General features: G+C 36.7%; 1 protein-coding gene across 1 annotated transcript; it reads right to left on the bottom strand.

Annotated features, from left to right (window-relative positions):
- Positions 1–1,348: 1,348 nt before the first annotated feature.
- LOC105452202 lies at positions 1,349–17,202 on the bottom strand. Its single transcript, XM_011693108.1, has 4 exons — positions 17,109–17,202; positions 15,585–15,720; positions 5,128–5,307; positions 1,349–2,808 (listed from the first exon to the last, which is right to left on the bottom strand). Exons 2-4 carry the CDS (start codon positions 15,718–15,720, stop codon positions 2,426–2,428), a joined length of 699 nt encoding a protein of 232 aa, XP_011691410.1. The 5' UTR covers positions 17,109–17,202; the 3' UTR covers positions 1,349–2,425.
- Positions 17,203–17,218: the final 16 nt, after the last annotated feature.

Raw genomic sequence — 17,218 nt, 5'->3', positions numbered from 1 at the left:
TATTATTAAGTATCGACTGTACCTATACAATTACGCGAAAATTGAATAGTGCAATTAGTTATATATAAGTACAAAGTTAAATGGGTTTTGATTACCGTATATTTGAATCGAATCGCAACTAATATTCATTAGCCAGAGCCGATCTTTTTCGTGTCCGGCCGGTCCGATGGCACGCCAAAAAGTGACGCACAAAAACTGCGCGGGGAGCGCGGGGGCGCTAGTTTCGCGAACGCTAGGTAGTGCGAAACTGGTCACCGTTATGAAGGGGCACTTGGCTCAGCGCTTTTCTGTACGAAAAATATTATGCGGCGCATCATAACTATGCATCCAGGAACATATCCAAGGGGGAGTTTGCGAGATTCGATCCCCCACACCGAAATTTTTATTCAATTAATACAAAAAATTTCTATTTATGCACATTAAGTTAATAGAATTGATAATCCCTACCCTCCGCGAAAAAAAGTTCTAAGCCCATGAATGCAATCATGATAAACTTGGTAACTTCTCTGCTTACTTTTTGAATGATTACTTTCTCTATCAAGGATTTAAAAACATATTGTCATATTTACAGCCCTAAATATTTAACGTAACCAATTTTTTAATGGACAGTTACAAATTAATCTTTTCTTAAAGTTCATTTACAAAACTGATTAAAAGATACAGTTTTATAAATATTTTTCTTTTAAAGCTTATTTTGCTAGAAGATCTTTATAAATCGTTAATTATAGAAATTTAATAGTGTGCTATGTGTTGTTCGTTTTAATTTTTAATTACGCTTGTAATTTGCTATATTTTATTAACTTGATTTAATGATGCTAATACGTTCTATGATACCGGCGCTATTAATTTTAAATTGGTGCTCAAATTACGTTTACAACTTGTCGTGCGCAAAGCAGATTATGCAATTATAAAATATAATAAAATTATGTTGAGTTTTTAGCTTTAGGAGAAGGGGAGGTGGTGCGTTATGATTTCGTAGAGAAAATAAAGGATGTGATCGCTACCAACCGATACGAGCAAATGTATAAAAGTTTATATACGTTAAGAAAAAGATATTATATATGCTCTCAATATATAAAACATAATTTATACGCAATAATTATAGATGACAAAAATTTATTTAAAAGATAAATAAATTAAATGTATATCAATATTAACAAATTATTGAAATTTCAATAAGAGATGAAATGAAACGAATTTTCTACATTACGTAGATACCTGCTAATATTGATATTGCAAGCAACCATTATAAGAAATTATAATGAACTTCAGAATTATGACACATAATCATATTAAATATATTATACATATAGAATTTTTTTTAATACTAATTAAATAATACACATAATTTAATATTAACTTTTATTCATAAATGTACAGAGACTGCCAGCCAAATTTATATCAATAAATACATGTACACAATTAATTACTCTCTTCAGTGATTACAAATTAAACAAAGTATAAAATATTGTTGAATTTCTTCGATACAATGAGTGCAGAAAGAACGTAGCGACGAGACACGTTTGTTCAAAATTAATAATCTATATAGCAATACATTTCTTTCGTACTATATAAACTTTTAAGTACAATCGCAGTAAATAGATATATTTATTTTCATGCAATATAACACGTACATTATGTTAAAGTCACAGCACCAAATAAGTATATAGATTGAATTAGCCGTTATACAATAAAAACTTGTCACAAATTAGTCGCACAATTTATTGCTTCTACACTTTCGCTTTTGTCCGAGAGACATTTAACTTCGCGGTTTTTAAATTCCAATAGGATGTAAATTAAATAAATTACTGATATCTCACACCAAGCGCATGATCCCACAAATCATTTTTTCTTATTTTACTTTTTACAAAATGCCGTAATTTTCCGATGATCGCATTAATCAATAATTGCTCATAAAACGAGAAAATCACTCTGTGCAGCTGAAAAAAACTAAAAGATACAAAAGCTTCATGCAGTCATAGAAATTCAATATAATTTATATTATATACAAAAACTCGGCAGTTGTGATGTGTTAATTGATTTTAAAAAAATCAGAAGAATAGATTACAAAATTATAATTCTAGCGAACTTTTATTTCGGATGATACTCATTGTCAGTCGAAAACATTATACAAAATTGTAAAGTGTATTTATAAAAAGACATTGCTCGTCAATTTCGTTTTAATTACCGATTTATCACGAAATTTCTTTTTGTTATATCTAATAGGATTGTAAAGAATCTCTATGATCTCCGCGAATTCACTATGATCATCCGGGAAGTATCGCCACGTGGAAATCTCGCGTCCCTATTTGGCACGTGTCTCGTCGGCTCCGCGACGGGAAGTATAGAAGGAAAGTGAGTGCTGATATGACGCTGATGGACGATCGCGTGATCACCACGTAGGTGTCGGCTGACCGCGATCGCTTTAGAGGCGAATACCGCGGTTGGTGCTGGCCACGTAGTTGAGCAACTCCTCAGAGTCCTCGCAGACGAACGGCTTCTCATGGTAGCACGCGACGTCGTGCCAGGCGATGCCGTCGTTGTAAACGTTGTTCAGAACGGACAAGCAAGACTCGTTGGTGCCGTTGATGTCATACTCGGCATTGTCCGGCTGCCTGACCTTCTTGTGGCCGGTCTGCGACCACGGATTGAAGCCCCAACCGCTCGGCGATTGGTTGGTGGGTGCCATCTTCTCGCGATTCGCCGACCAGAACCAGCCGTACAGGGACTTGGGCTCGAGGTCACGTCGATTCTCGCAGCCCTTAAAGTCGCAGAGACGTCCGGACGTCCAGATGTAAGGAACGTCGTCTGAGGGGAAAGAATAGAATTTGCATAAAATCGATTGCTAGAAAGAAGACGGAAAATATTTCCAACGTAAATTTAACAACAGCTGTTAAATTAGAAACTTTATTTGTTTTCCCAAGGTCCAATATAATCCGAGAAAGTTTGTATAATCTAAGTTAGCTTTAAACTGCAATTTAATAAGTGGCTGCTATTATTATGGCTACTATTATTAAACGTGAAACAAACTTTTAAGTTAAGTACACACTTTCGTGACAACTTTTATTACTGTTAGAAATCAAAACATGATGAGTATTGTCAAGAAAGGAAAGAAGAATTTTTAGACTCAATCAGCGACGCTAACTTATAATTTCTTAAACAGTTTTAAATTTAAAATCAATAGAAAGGCTCTTTTGAATAAAACTAATAATAATATTAATATGAGTTTTAGAGTTATTATTGCTGACAAATCTTTAACAAAGATCCAATATTGATCGCATATATGTATAAACAATACATTTATAAATAATAAAAAGTTCGAAGAAAAACATTTCGAATACCGGTTTTCTGTAGTGTCTACAACGTACAATTACAATCAAGCAATTTGAAATCGCATCAAATTTTCAGACAATGCTAGTAATGAAAACGCATATACTATTTTTTTATAATTACGAAGTCATACTGTTCGTGATCAGTTTCTTTTTCAATCATAATTTCTTATTAAATCGAAGTACAATAATTATGGAGAAATCACCCTAAACTGTAATTCAATGTACGGACTGCGAATTTTGAAAGGTCTTCCGAGCGTACTCGTATAATTAAACGAAACGGCTGGTCACGTAGTATCTTCGAGCGAAATCAACACGGTGCCATCTTACTTTCGCCGGGCTGCAAAAAGATTCATGCACCGCGCGATGCTGTTATATAAAAAGATGAGAGTCTCTAGCCTCAACCCACTTCAAGACCCCCGCATTACCTTGAAAACTGTCGTTACACTCACCGACTCGCCTCCCACGATTCCCCGTCGTGATGAATATCGTTCGTGATGAGCAGGTATCATCACCATTATCATAATTGCGGTTAGAGGCGACAGTGAAATCCGACAAATGTTCCGGCAATTTGTATTAATTCGTGGTTATTGCTTATTCAATTTTCGATCCGTGTGATCATGATTGACATTGCGGTTAAATTTTCCTAGGTCGATGAATTCATTCCTCGGTTAATTATTTTGGTTTTCAATCAATAGCTAATCAAGTTGTACGCGTCGTTAGATGAATCTTTAATTGTTTTCTCTAATCGAATTTTCAAATTACAAAATAAGATAGAAAACAAATATTTTTAACGGCCAGATATATAATATCGACAGCTATTTACCACAACGTGCACAATTAAATTATTCAAGTTCAACAAACCGTTTTAATGCTAAAGAAAAATGAGGAAGAAGCAACGTACTAATAAAAGTAAAAGCTGCTAAGTCGTGGGTAAGACCCTTCGATTAATTGCACTTTCGGTTCAAATGCGCTTAAACGCATCGCGCTGCAGCCAAAAGGTCGTAATGAAGAGAGAAGGCGAGAATAAGAAGGAAGCATCGTCGTTAATCATCCGAATCGAAGACGCGGTGATGTTCCACGTCGGGTCGCTTGTTTCGAAATACTGCCGAATGATTATCTTGCGTGGATGAAAGTTGCTGTGGTAAATCGCTGTACCGGTGTCGATATTTATGACTCGCTACCATCGTCACCATCACGGTTGTATGCCGTGTGAAAACTTTCTAAGCCATTCTGTCAAAGGGACGAATGAATTTACTCTTTTCGATCCGAGGGAATTCGAGAATTCGTACTCCCCTGTTCTCGTAATGAATGCGCTAATAAATTACAAGTGAAATAAAAGGAACTGAATCAGATAAGCGATGCTTCGTATTTGCTGTCAATCGAGAGACGTAACCAAAAGATGATATTCTACTAGGCATTTATAGATCAAATTATAATAATTATGTAGCTTCTAGAAATCAGTGCACGTACACCAAGATATTTAAATTATTATAACAGAAAACTCAATTAATTTAATAAAGCAATGTGTACAGATTTAAGAAATTCTCGTCGTGAATAAAAAATATTTTTTTTTTGGTGAGGCTACATGCTTACAAAAATTACTTCAGCTGCAAATACGACCTCGCGGTCTTCTTTGTTCATGAACAAAAACAAAGCCGTTCCGCCGTTTTGTCCTTCGATCATGCATTGATCTTTAATTTGCAATGTGGAACAGTAAGAATGATTCACAAAGGATCGACGCGCGTCGGCACGTTTCATGAGAGTTTCCGACCATCGCGCGAGATAAATTACTTACTCTGCTGGATGAGCCTAAAGATCATATTGTTCTCTTCTTGGGTTTCCATCGAAATGAGATCCATACAGTATTCCCTGCAAACGTTTCTAGCGTCTAACCAGTCCACCTTTTGATTGGCATGGGCCGGCACGTGCCCGCTGTAGAAATAGTTGTGCCCTCGGAAGTTAAACTGCTTCGGCCCTGTAAAGCGTTTTTTATTACTAAAAACCATAAATTTTAGTACTCTACTTCTGTAACTCAATCTTTTTTTTTTGCTGTCAATAATTGAAGCGCGTTTGTACGTTTTATTTCTGTTTTCAACAGAAGGCGAGAGATTCAAGAGTTGGATAAGAAACTGAAGTAGCGTTGTATCGTGTCTATAAATGTGAAGAGTATTAGCTTCCCTATTATCATCGCATTATTCATGGAGGTGTCACTCGAGGCTTTGCAGAAAGAATGGTAAATCGATGATTATATCAGACCTCGCAATCGCGCCTTTCTTTCCTGTTAACAGATTCTCGATTTAATTCTCGGTTAATAGTTCAGGGGTCAAACAGCTGTTGCGATAGGGTAATCCGCAGATCTATCACTTCCCGTGAGACCAAGAACGTGTCTGGCTAAAGTCGGTCGTCTCCACTTGGTCGTAAAAAGATCAGTCTTATCCACTTGAAAGGTCGAAAGATCCTTGCAGAAAAATGTCCTTTTCAGTTCCTCATCAACTATATATATATCAACGTCCTAACATATTTAAATAGTCTCACCAAGCGCGCATAACAACATATCAAATAATTTTTTCCTCGTATTTTAATTCTTACCTCATTTATTAGCGTCGTATATATACAGTGTTAATTATATTTTGTGTAATTAATAAAAAAACAAAACTTGTTTGTCTGAACTTTTTTTCAAAGATTCTACAGATATACGCAAGGATAAGTAACTGCTAGAAATAAATATCAATCAGAACAGCAAACAAGAATATATTTCTCGATCAATATTGGTTTCAGAATACACGGCGTGTAGTAAGAAATACAATTTATAGAAGAGATATTTTCCATAAATTCAGGAAACTGACATACAAAATACGGTATAATGTCTTTTCTTATTTGAGTTATGAAAAAAAAAAGCTTACTAACTCAATTAAAAGACCTTCCACGATCTCATGTGTAGCATTTGCCTACGTTGCCGCCGCATCGACGCGGCCCGCTATTTCTCTCGTACGTTTCGCAATTTTCTCAGCGTTCTTCGCGTCTACCACCAAACGCTACCAGGCACGGATACACGTTTCGTCCAGCGCGCTCAGTCGGGACCGCTGAAGCCAACACGTTGTTTTATTCCGCGGGCAGGGAATCTGTAATCGGCAGCGGCACAGCGGCAGCGCATCATTATCATCCGCTTTAAATGTCAACAGTCTTACACTTTTTCCCGGTATTTATGCAGATATGCCTCTCCCCGTCGACGATTTACGACGTGTGTCTCATTATGAGCGCCTAACGCCGCATTACGAAACGTATACGTGCACACGTATTATCGGACTGCGTTACATGGAGCAGCTCTCTTTCTCTCTCTTTCTCTCCTTCTTGCTCTCGCTGTGACATAATGTTTTATATTCCACAGCGTGTGCGATCCCCTCGCCGCGCAAGGATCCTTCATCCTCTTTTTCAAGCCGATTTCTCGAGTCGCTTGTCCATTCGTCGTGACATTCGTAATCTATATTTGGCCGTTATTATCGATGCAATCCCGCCGGCATCGCGCAATTTTATGCGGTCTTAAATATTTGAGAAGCACACCTCTTCAAATATGTTCTCGAAAAAGGTTTCAAGACTTTTTGAAAATTTGAAGAAACTCTAGAAATCTCAATATCATTTCGTCAAAAAGATATTTTAATGAACGATAGAATATATAAAAAGTTTCGAAAAAAATTGGCTTATAAAAATACTTGTAAGAGTATATTAATATATGTATACATTATATTTTTTATTTTATATATACAATAAGAAAAAAATTGCAAAATCAGATAAATCACTACAATTACAGCATCGAATATTTGGAAAAAATATTTCGAAATACTTGTGGACGCACATTATAATCTGAAACGACGTTTCTTCTATGATTCAGAGATGTGAAAAATACATAAAAAGGTATATAATTGAGATTTAATGCTAATTAAAACGACTGGATTTGCGCGGTATCTTCATTTTTGGCAACTTGTCAGCAACGGCACTGTGTTAATTGAAATTTATTACATGGCGTTATATGTGCGTGATGTAAGAGATAGCCATCAAATTTGAATAAAACGAGGAACGATCGACTGTGTATCTCCAAGTATCTGCGCCCTTTACGTTTTACTGCTCGCACGTCCTTGCCCACATACGTTTTCAGCCAATTGATGATTTCGCCTGGTATTCGCGAGGGATTCAACACGCTAATGTCAAAGGTCGATAATGCCAATGGCGATTTTACCGCTATTTTTTATACTTGTCTTGTACAATTATAATTTAACAAACGGCCGTCCCTCAGCAGCCGCCTTTGAAGCCTCGGTCCATTTGTAAACGGAATAACACTCGACGGAAAGAATATACAACCTTGGATATCTTTCGTAAAACGGCTGTAGTTTCATACAGTTGCACGATAATAATTTGAACAATCTTTCGCGAATAAGTTATACCGATTTCTAGTAATTGCATTTGACTCGTTCATTGTTGCTGTAATTTCCGATAAAATAATAAACTGAAAAAGATACGATCAGAGAATGACGCGATTGTTACCCTTTACTGGAAAAAGCAATAGTTTAATAAATTTTAAATTGGAATGTCTTTGAACAAAGTTTCTCCGCGGATAAGTCGTGTCAGTCACCCGAGCGCTCAATTCGAGACTTCGCCGTGGAAAGGCGATTGTGTTGCAGGTATCGAGGAAGAAGAAAGACTGTCTGTCAGGATTTACGACATAGGACAAAGTCGTGATTCCCGTTGTCAGTATAAATTTAACGAAGGCTTCGCATCTATGGAAGATAAGGATTTTATATTCCAGTCGCGTCATTCTTGCCGCTCGTGGCGTTTGATGCATGGGACTTGAGTCGAATCGAGCGTTTCGTAATACGTGCGTGAGCGCTCTGATTAACAATTTCCCTGTAGCGTTTTATATTATGAGCGTGAACGTTGCTTAACAATATTTAATAGTTCCATAAATTTATAAGTTAAAAATACAATAAAATAAGAATATTAAACAATTTTCACAATCAAAAGTATAAATTAAAACTATCATAATATCTATCATAGTATAAATGCAAAAACTATCATAGTATAAATTTATTTAATACTAATTATCACAAATATGTTTTATTATATATAACAGTACACGTACATAGAGTTAGCATTTTTAATAAACTTTGATTTTTCGAATACAATTTATTTTTACTTTCTTTCAAGATACGTGTGTATACGTCACAGATTTATGTTAACTTCTCTATATCTTGTTTCATATACAAATTATTGAATTATTTATTTCAATTAGAAATATCTTTCTCTTTTACGACCATAATATCAGCAATGTCATATATATATCTGCATTTCCGCGTCTGATAATAGATAAATTGATGTATTTCGGTATCGATAATAGTACGCAGACACTGGAATATGAACAGTTATCGATGTCGATGACAATTTTTTAAGAAAATTGATGACGGATACGTGATTTTCTGCTACCTCGTGAATATTAAGAGCTCTGTTAAATAATCGTAAAATATAACGACATGTCACGTTACTTCTGATTAATGGATAGATGCTTGACTTTTAAGACTATCTTACGGGAATAATATTCGACCAGCTTTAAAGTAGTATATTTATGAATAAAACGAAACGGCATAGGTAAGAGTTCATTGCGATATTGTAATCGTTGCACTTAGAAAGCAATTTACACTTTCATTGATCGGTCACGTGAATGTTAAATAGAGAGACAAGCCAACCACGTGTGGACACGATGTCGACTACATCGAGCGGAAATCAACGTGTAAATATTATAAAACCTTGCCGTCATCGCGTGGCTATCCAGATCGATAATCTGCGTTGAATCTTGTAGTATATTGCATCAATATAATCGCATATCTGTTCATAAAAATAATATAATAAAATATAGATCAACGATAGTATATGGATATCTTATCTGATCAAAGAAATGATAAGAAATAAAAGTTAAGTTTTAAGTTCACAAAAAGAACTTTTATACGTTAGAGAAAGAAGCAAACTCGAAATGAGGTGAATAATTATGTATAAATTGTATAATCAATTAGGATACGCCCAGCAATTGTAATATCTTCTTTCTCCATATATAATCATAGAAATTTTTGATTCAGATTTATAAAAAATGTGCGAACGTTAATGTGTTCAATATTAAATGCGTATTATTAAAAAAAAAACGATACGTACGAAGAGAATGACCGTGATTATATCATTAAACGTGGCGGATTTCTTTTCTTTTACTCTCACGCAACGTGGCAACGGTGCATCCACGTGCATCGAACGAAAAAAACGTTCGCCTGTCGAGCAATTGCAATTTGCGTTGTTGTATCAGCATCGATTAAACATTTACGCTCCTGACGTGTCTCACGCGTTTGTGTCAAGGAACTCGCAATGGTAATCGCTTCAATCGTGCGAGTTGTTCACCAAGGATTATAGCGCAGATTCTAACGCATTTGACGGTCAGACAATGCATACATGATCAAACAATGCATGCGTCAACCTGATAATGGAATAACGAAACCGTAAAATTCAAAAGAATTCAGAATCATTAAAATTTTGATTGTTTTTATAGCAGAATAATATCGAATTATTACTTTAACGTTTCTCATATAAGAAACCAGGCAATGTAAAAATTTTTGAATCTTTTCAGTAAATTTCCAGTTTGTTGGAAAAACGCGGAAGAGCAAACGTAATGTTTTATTAGGACTTTCGTTTATATCACCACTTTCTATTTTTATGCATAAACGACAATTAAAATTCCGCGTTTATGTTTGACAAAGTGTAACTGCGACTTCTTTGAAGGTATCTTGAGTTAAGAGCTGTCGATCGTACTAGCGATTCGCCAGAGTCATCCAACAGTGGCGATCTGCGGCTTAATAGACAGTAAGAGCAAATTGTGTTATTTTCTACGACGAAATATATTTTTCTTGACTACGCACTCCATCCATTTGGGACGGAGAGAAAGCTGATTTAGTAACGCGACAGTGCGCCTTCGGTGTGTATTTCGACAGCGCGCGATTCACTTCCGGCATTACCGTCGAAAAACATCGATCTAATCGGCTGATGAACAAATCGGGCTCTTCGGAGGAAAGTATCGGCGTTTAATTGACGTTACTTTTCATAATGGAAAATCTCCAGACGAGCGCGTCGCTTAATGAGCGACATAATAAACGTGTACATTAATGAGCGAGCTTCGCTTGTAAAATGCGGATGTTGCTACAATCGCAGCCGATCTCTGCTAATTGTCACGCAAGCGGATACCAATCGTGCACATTGATCACCGCGTGTGAAATCCATGATTCGCGAGATTCGCAGGCTCTTGGAAATGATGTGTCACCTTCAGTAAGGCGCGTTACATGATAAAAATAGATAAACGTTCGAAAGCGCAGTTTCTCAGGAGAGAAAAGAATTCTTGCATCTTTCATTACTGATTTTTGTAAGAATAATAAAATATGAATGATGTCGGATACGTACATAATAATAACCCAATTTAAATTATAATTTGAAGATTGAGTTTCTGTCCATTACCAAATGTAATTTCGTGAAGTATGTACTGAAGTTTAAAAATAAAATTAATATTTCAATGACTAGGCAACAGAAGTTCTATAATTTATATCCACTAAAGAAGCCCTACCAACGTTAGTTAATATCAATCTTAATAAATCGTAATTAATATAATATATATATATATATATATATATTAATATCGTATATTAATATTGTTTTAGCAAAAAACAAACAATCAATTAATTATAATAACGAATAGAATCCTTTAATTGAACGCTGCTCCGCAAGTGAATTTGTCGGGAGTCAATTTCTCGCTCGCGAACGAGATCAGTGGGTCGACGGCGAGTCGTGAATAAACAACGTTCGAGCGCGGAGGCGAAGGAAAAGGAAACTCTCGTGGCTCTCCGCACGAGCTGCCAAGCGAAGGTGAAACTTTTTCTCTTTGCACACGACGGGTCAATGGGTCCCGGCACGACTTGTCTCGCATGGGGATAACGGTTTTCCCCATGCTCTTCCCTCTCGGTTTATCGCCAGGCAAATGCTTGGTATTCACGAAAAGAAATTGACGATTATTATCCGGTAATATTCTCTGGCAATGACAATCAGAAAAGCTTACTTTGGGGCATGTGTCAGAATACATTTACACATTTCACCAAAATGTACAATAATTTAAATCTGACATGTTCTTTAGTGACAGCGAATATTCGAAAACTCAATTGAAAGAAAATAATAACAATTCTGTTTTTCATTGAATTAAATATTCTACACGATACTTGCGCAAGTCTTTATAACGGTTACAAAGAATGTAGACAAAATTGATGAAAAACAAGCATTTTTCTTTGCTGCGATACACGCCTGTCGCATTATGAAAATACATTTTTACGAATGAATCGAGCCTGATCGTTACACGTGTAAGCGGCATGCAGAGGGATAATCTCCGAAGAGCGTTGTTGTCCGATTTCGCAAGCAGTTCCTGACATTTTCGTGGCGATATAGCGCCGGCCTTTTGTGTAGAGTTGTCAGTCAGTCAACCTCACGACGAGTAAGATTGCAACAGCTGATCGGTCAGCCGCACTGTCATAAGGCGATTTAACGGCGATTTGTTAGCGGCGGTCTTTTATTCGGCGTCAGTCGCGTTACGCAATTGTGATTAACGGCGGTATAATACGTCGATTAACCTTACGCGATTGTCTGCCTCAATTTTTTTTTTTCACTCCGAGCTTGCGAAATTATCGGACGTCCTTATCACGCTTTTGAGCCCAACGTGAGACTCGTCCATAGTAGGATAAAGTCGTAGCTGTACAACGTACAGTAGCATCTTGCGCAAGCTATGCGAAATTCTATTTAATTAATTACACATATTGTAGCCTATTATTTATTTAATTAATTATAACAATCTTTCTTATCATTGGACATTAATATTTCGAAGGTTTCATTCAACGGGTAAAACAAGAAAGCTATCCCGTAAGTGTGCAGATTACTATTTACTATCACCCGTCAAAGATCATCCGCGCACTATCACGTCGCGTGTTCTTGTTAACAAGTGATCATGGAATAAGTATAGCTCGCAAGCCTATCTTTACATTTTTCTTTGTACACAGCAATATATTACAATACCCTACCCCAGACCACACGTATCGATTTGACACACAAGACAGATTTTCACTTCGCGCCAGGCTCGACAGGAAAATTTGAAAATTGTATAAAATTACCGCGCGCATCTAACAACCTCGACTGTAATTGCAATATGCGCGAGAGTAATGTGGTAAAGCATGCGGACGCTTAATCGCGTATCTTCACCGTAATAGCACCGTCGGACACCGGCTTAATAGGCCGATGGGTATTATATAATATCCACGGCCGATACTTGTTCACATGTTACTCAACAAGCGTGTCATTACCGCTTGCTTTAAGAGTATAAGTCAGGCACGCACACATTACGTGTGTTTCCATTGTGTTACTAACGGCTTCATGGTATTCTCGTGAGTTTATAAGAATTAATCGCAACGCTCCGTTAATCCTTTATCTTAATTGGACGGAGGGATCTGACGAAAAGATTTTAACACATCGAGATCTACATCCGATATCGATGGATATACGAGCCTGACAAAATAGTGGTGCAAGCTCTTCGTAATGATGCGAATGCAGATAAAACTATTATTCATACATGCTAAATCTCTGTCTGTATATATATATATATATATATTTTTTTTTTTTTTTTTCTTTACAGTTTCTCATGCGTAACTACTTTTACACGGCATAAAATTCCACTTCTCGTGGAATCTTTAGAAATATCATCGTAAATTTCATATACACCACAATGCTCGCGCGTGTACTTAAACATTTTCGCATTCTTTTTTCGCTGCGCGGCGCAACTATGGGGTTTATGCCGGTTCTCCATTATGTTTCTGCGCATTCTTCGGCGCGCGTGCACCTGCATTGACACGCTTATTACATACTTTTTCTTGGCGCGCGAGCGCGAGGATCACGCTACATCTGATTACTATTGACTTGGTCGGCATAAACTCCATCCTGCCATCCTGCCTCTGATCGGGCATTCCAGGGGAGCGAGCATGCAATCATTAGGTTGTTAGGTGATTGTGGTCGTATCCGAACATCATTACGTTGCACCATTGCGGCAAAGCCGATTCACTCCCACGGCCTACTCGTGCCTCTCACGTTATTAAATACCGTGGAAATACGTCCATTTGGAAATTCCGTATCTCTCCCTGTCCCCAGCGTTGCACTTTGACTCGTAATAAACGCGTTGATCTACATTCCCGCAATACTACTCGTTTTCCCCGATTGCGAGAAAATCTTTAGCGCGTAGGGCAAACAACGCCGTATTCTCTCGCTCGTAATCTTCGCTCGCACTGATATCGTTCGGCGCTGATTCGAGTTGAACTTTCTTTCTCTTTACACCGCGTTACAAGGGTGGTTACATAATGAAGATACGACAAATTACCGATCGCAGCTAATCAATCAAGGTCTCCAGCGTGATTTTTTTTTTTTAGCACCGCCTTCTTTCTACTTATATCGATATAGCCAGCATTATGATCTAGAAGAAAAGAAGAGAGTCACGACTGAGGTTGATGTTAATCAGTTATGAAACCGGCAGATATTATTTCAATGAGCTAATATTTCGTGGCTATAGACCGACGGCATTAATAACTCGCGAGAGATAGGCGAGCGTATTACCATTTGAATAATCATCGATGTCCTTGCTATGACGTCATTAATGAAGATCTCACTGAATTAATCCGACGCGTATAACAATGTTGAGACATCCTCGCGGAAATTGTCTGACCGAAGGCAATGCTAATTCAGTGATGCTTAACATTAGTATTGCGTTACAAACGGTCATTTTGTGAACCATGAGGCCGCAAGACAGGCCATGGATCAGAATACCATTAGCCGACGAGATTGCTACTTAAACGAGTAGAAAGCAGACGATTCTCGCGCAATCATTCAGTAGCAGAAACGTAGTAGGTACTTACTGCATTAAAGATATTAAAGTGACACAATATTTTTCACACAGGTACATTATCCATATCTCTTTCCCTCCCTCTTTACAATATAATGCTAATTATTTTATACGTTACTTAAGTAACTTATAAGACTTCGTTTTACATTGCGAGAAGACAAATATAATTAAGCTAATAAAACATATATATTCGTTTTGACAAAGTTCTCGAAATTAAGTCCACTTTTGCGGATGCCTCGTTTCGAGGCACGGCTGGCTTTTTGATCGAGTGGCGTCGAGAAAGTGTACGTCGGGCAAGATAAAGAATCTCCAGGAAAGTTCGCGATGCAGTATTATCGGGAACCTGTTGTGGTGGTAACAAGTGGACGCGCGAGCCGGTACCACCTACTCACTCGGTGATCAAAAGTGAATACCCGGGGCGCGTGCTTGCACAAGAGTCGAGAGAGGCTCGTCTGCTTTTAAAAGTAAACTCGTAGCTCGTGAAATTGCGCGAGGGACCTCTCCCCCCTTCCTTTCTTAACGTGTATCAGCATTGTAACCTCGATTCCTTTGAGAGACGGCACGACAGTGCCGCGCGTCCGAGACGCACGATTGCCCCTACTGCGAGCGCTCCGCGACGACGATGAAAGTATACGCTGCGTTTCTTGTTTTACGGTTTTACGTTTTACGCGCGGGTGATCCAATCGAGGCAGACTCGGACGGTTTCGTGTGAGCGAGCACGCATCATTGTATTACAAAAACACAGAGATTTCCCTGCATTGTGAAGGGTGAAACTCGGTTGACAATATGTTTCCACGGGTAATTAGACCATTTAACAATTTGCTCCGTATTTATTATCCCAAGATACTTGTAAGATATCCCCGTAAAACGGCCACTCTTAATTACAGAATGAGCGACAATTTACCAAATCCTGTTAAATAAATCGCGCAATTGACAACTACCGATAATTTAAAGACACAAAGTAATACATTGTAGATTTTGCGCATTTGTAATTAATTTATTATATCGTGATAATATATACTATCATAGTAATAATTAGACAATGGCTTTTTATTGATCACGCGCTTCTAGCTTAGCTTTCCTAGGCAGTATTTGCAACTTAATGCATCCCCAGACAGCGGAATCGAGCTGAATAAAAGTTTGGAAAGATAGCACCAGATTTTTCCTCTCGCAATGCGCTATCATCGCCCGCAGCGGGCACAATGTGAGTAATGATTGAGGCAGAGTAATGATCGATGACAGAAGGTACTTACGATTTGCGCACTTTTGCGGTATCGGAAGAGACAAGAATCTTCCAGGTCGATTACTATGCGGTCGGGCTTCATTGATCGCCGGCTCGGCGTTGGCGAATGCCGCGAGGAGCACTACAGCCAGCGGCACTAGCATCATCTATCACGGAACAATAAAAGAATACAAAGAAGATTATTACGGTTAACAAACAGTAATATGCAAATTGAATTATTTAATTTTGTAATTTAGAGCAATTTGCAAAATTTTTACCGCAATAAATAAATGTTCGCTGTGTAACTTCAATTAATGTATATTTCGAATAATATAATTGATAATGCATCTGTCGAGATTATATGAGGCTATACAATATTTTTCTTAGAAGTGAGAAGAAATTATCATAATTGAGAGATAATAATGATAGATATAATAATGAGCAGCGAATATGTAATGAGTAACACAAAAGATCCATAGCCAAATCGTCAGATAATTTTTATATGTTAATGGGAATCGACAGAATATTTAAATATTAATTTAAATATTCTGTCGATTCCCATTATATAAATATTAATTTAAATATTCTGATAAAACAATTTCGTTGGCTTATTATGATCGCTTTGGGACAGTCGGTGAGAGTTTCGTACGTAATGGCGTTGACATATAGGTACGCGATTTCATTTCACCGACACGAACAGTTCCTTTCCATCAGACAGAAGTTTCTCTTAGGGAGTGTCTCGTCTAACGAAGTCACAAGACAGTTTTTTTTTATGCATGGACACGAATATGCTAATTATATATTTGTTACATCATCAAATCGCATCGATATCAAACGAAATTTCTTCGGCGAAAAACAATCAAAAAGTATCAAATATCATCAATGTATTTATATTAGAATAATTTCAGAATCAAAATAATTTTGAAGAGATATTTTTTTCTATAATTTATATGATAATTTTGGTTATGTAAATATTAACAATTTATATGATAATTTTAGTTATATAAATGTTTACAAAATGAGGAATAATTAATAGTAATTAATATTAATTATATATCATATACTCTCCCTTTCTCTCTTTAAATGATAATTATATTACTTTCACTAAAAGTTTGTCTTTTTATCATTTGCATGTAATCAATTTGCTGCTATATACAATCTAATCTGTTATGATACATTTGTAGAGACAAAATAATAGCAATCTTTCATTTATGAAAATTGTATTATATGTACTAATTATAAAAAGTAATTATAAAAAAGATAATATTTAAATTAATATTGCATCCAAAAAATGCGTAATAATTTTTAATTACAAACATTAATTTAAAAGTATTTAAAATCAAATTTTACTCAAATTCAACTTTCAATGCAAAAGGAAAAAGTACTTTACTTTACCTTAATTGTATATGTATCTGTGTGTATATCGCACACATTTTTTCATTATTATGAATAATCGTAAAGATTTTTATCTGTTCGCGGCATCGAAATTTGAATTCACTGAAATTATATCGTAGGTTTCGATCCTTCCGGACAACGTCCGGAATGCGGCACTCACCTTGTATCACTTGTCTCTTGAAAATAATACGGATAGACTTGGAAGACAGCGGTTAAAGAAACGTGGTCACTGATAGGATATGAAGAGACGGGCACCTTCACCGTCGATTA

Source organism: Wasmannia auropunctata, unplaced genomic scaffold, assembly GCF_000956235.1.
Source record: "Wasmannia auropunctata unplaced genomic scaffold, wasmannia.A_1.0 LD336036.1, whole genome shotgun sequence".
NCBI classification, from domain to species: Eukaryota; Metazoa; Arthropoda; class Insecta; order Hymenoptera; family Formicidae; genus Wasmannia; species Wasmannia auropunctata.
The sequence above is the reverse complement of the archived record's forward strand: the minus strand, read 5'-3'. Positions and strand labels throughout refer to the sequence as shown.

Excerpts from the sequence above, each read along its gene's own strand:
- LOC105452202 (XM_011693108.1), bottom strand. The coding sequence starts at position 15,720 with ATGATGCTAGTGCCGCTGGCTGTAGTGCTCCTCGCGGCATTCGCCAAC. Across the intron at positions 5,308-15,584 it reads ACCGCAAAAGTGCGCAAATC|GGCCGAAGCAGTTTAACTTC; the intron begins GTAAGTACCTTC and ends AACGCTTTACAG. Across the intron at positions 2,809-5,127 it reads CTTTAGGCTCATCCAGCAGA|ACGACGTTCCTTACATCTGG; the intron begins GTAAGTAATTTA and ends CTTTCCCCTCAG.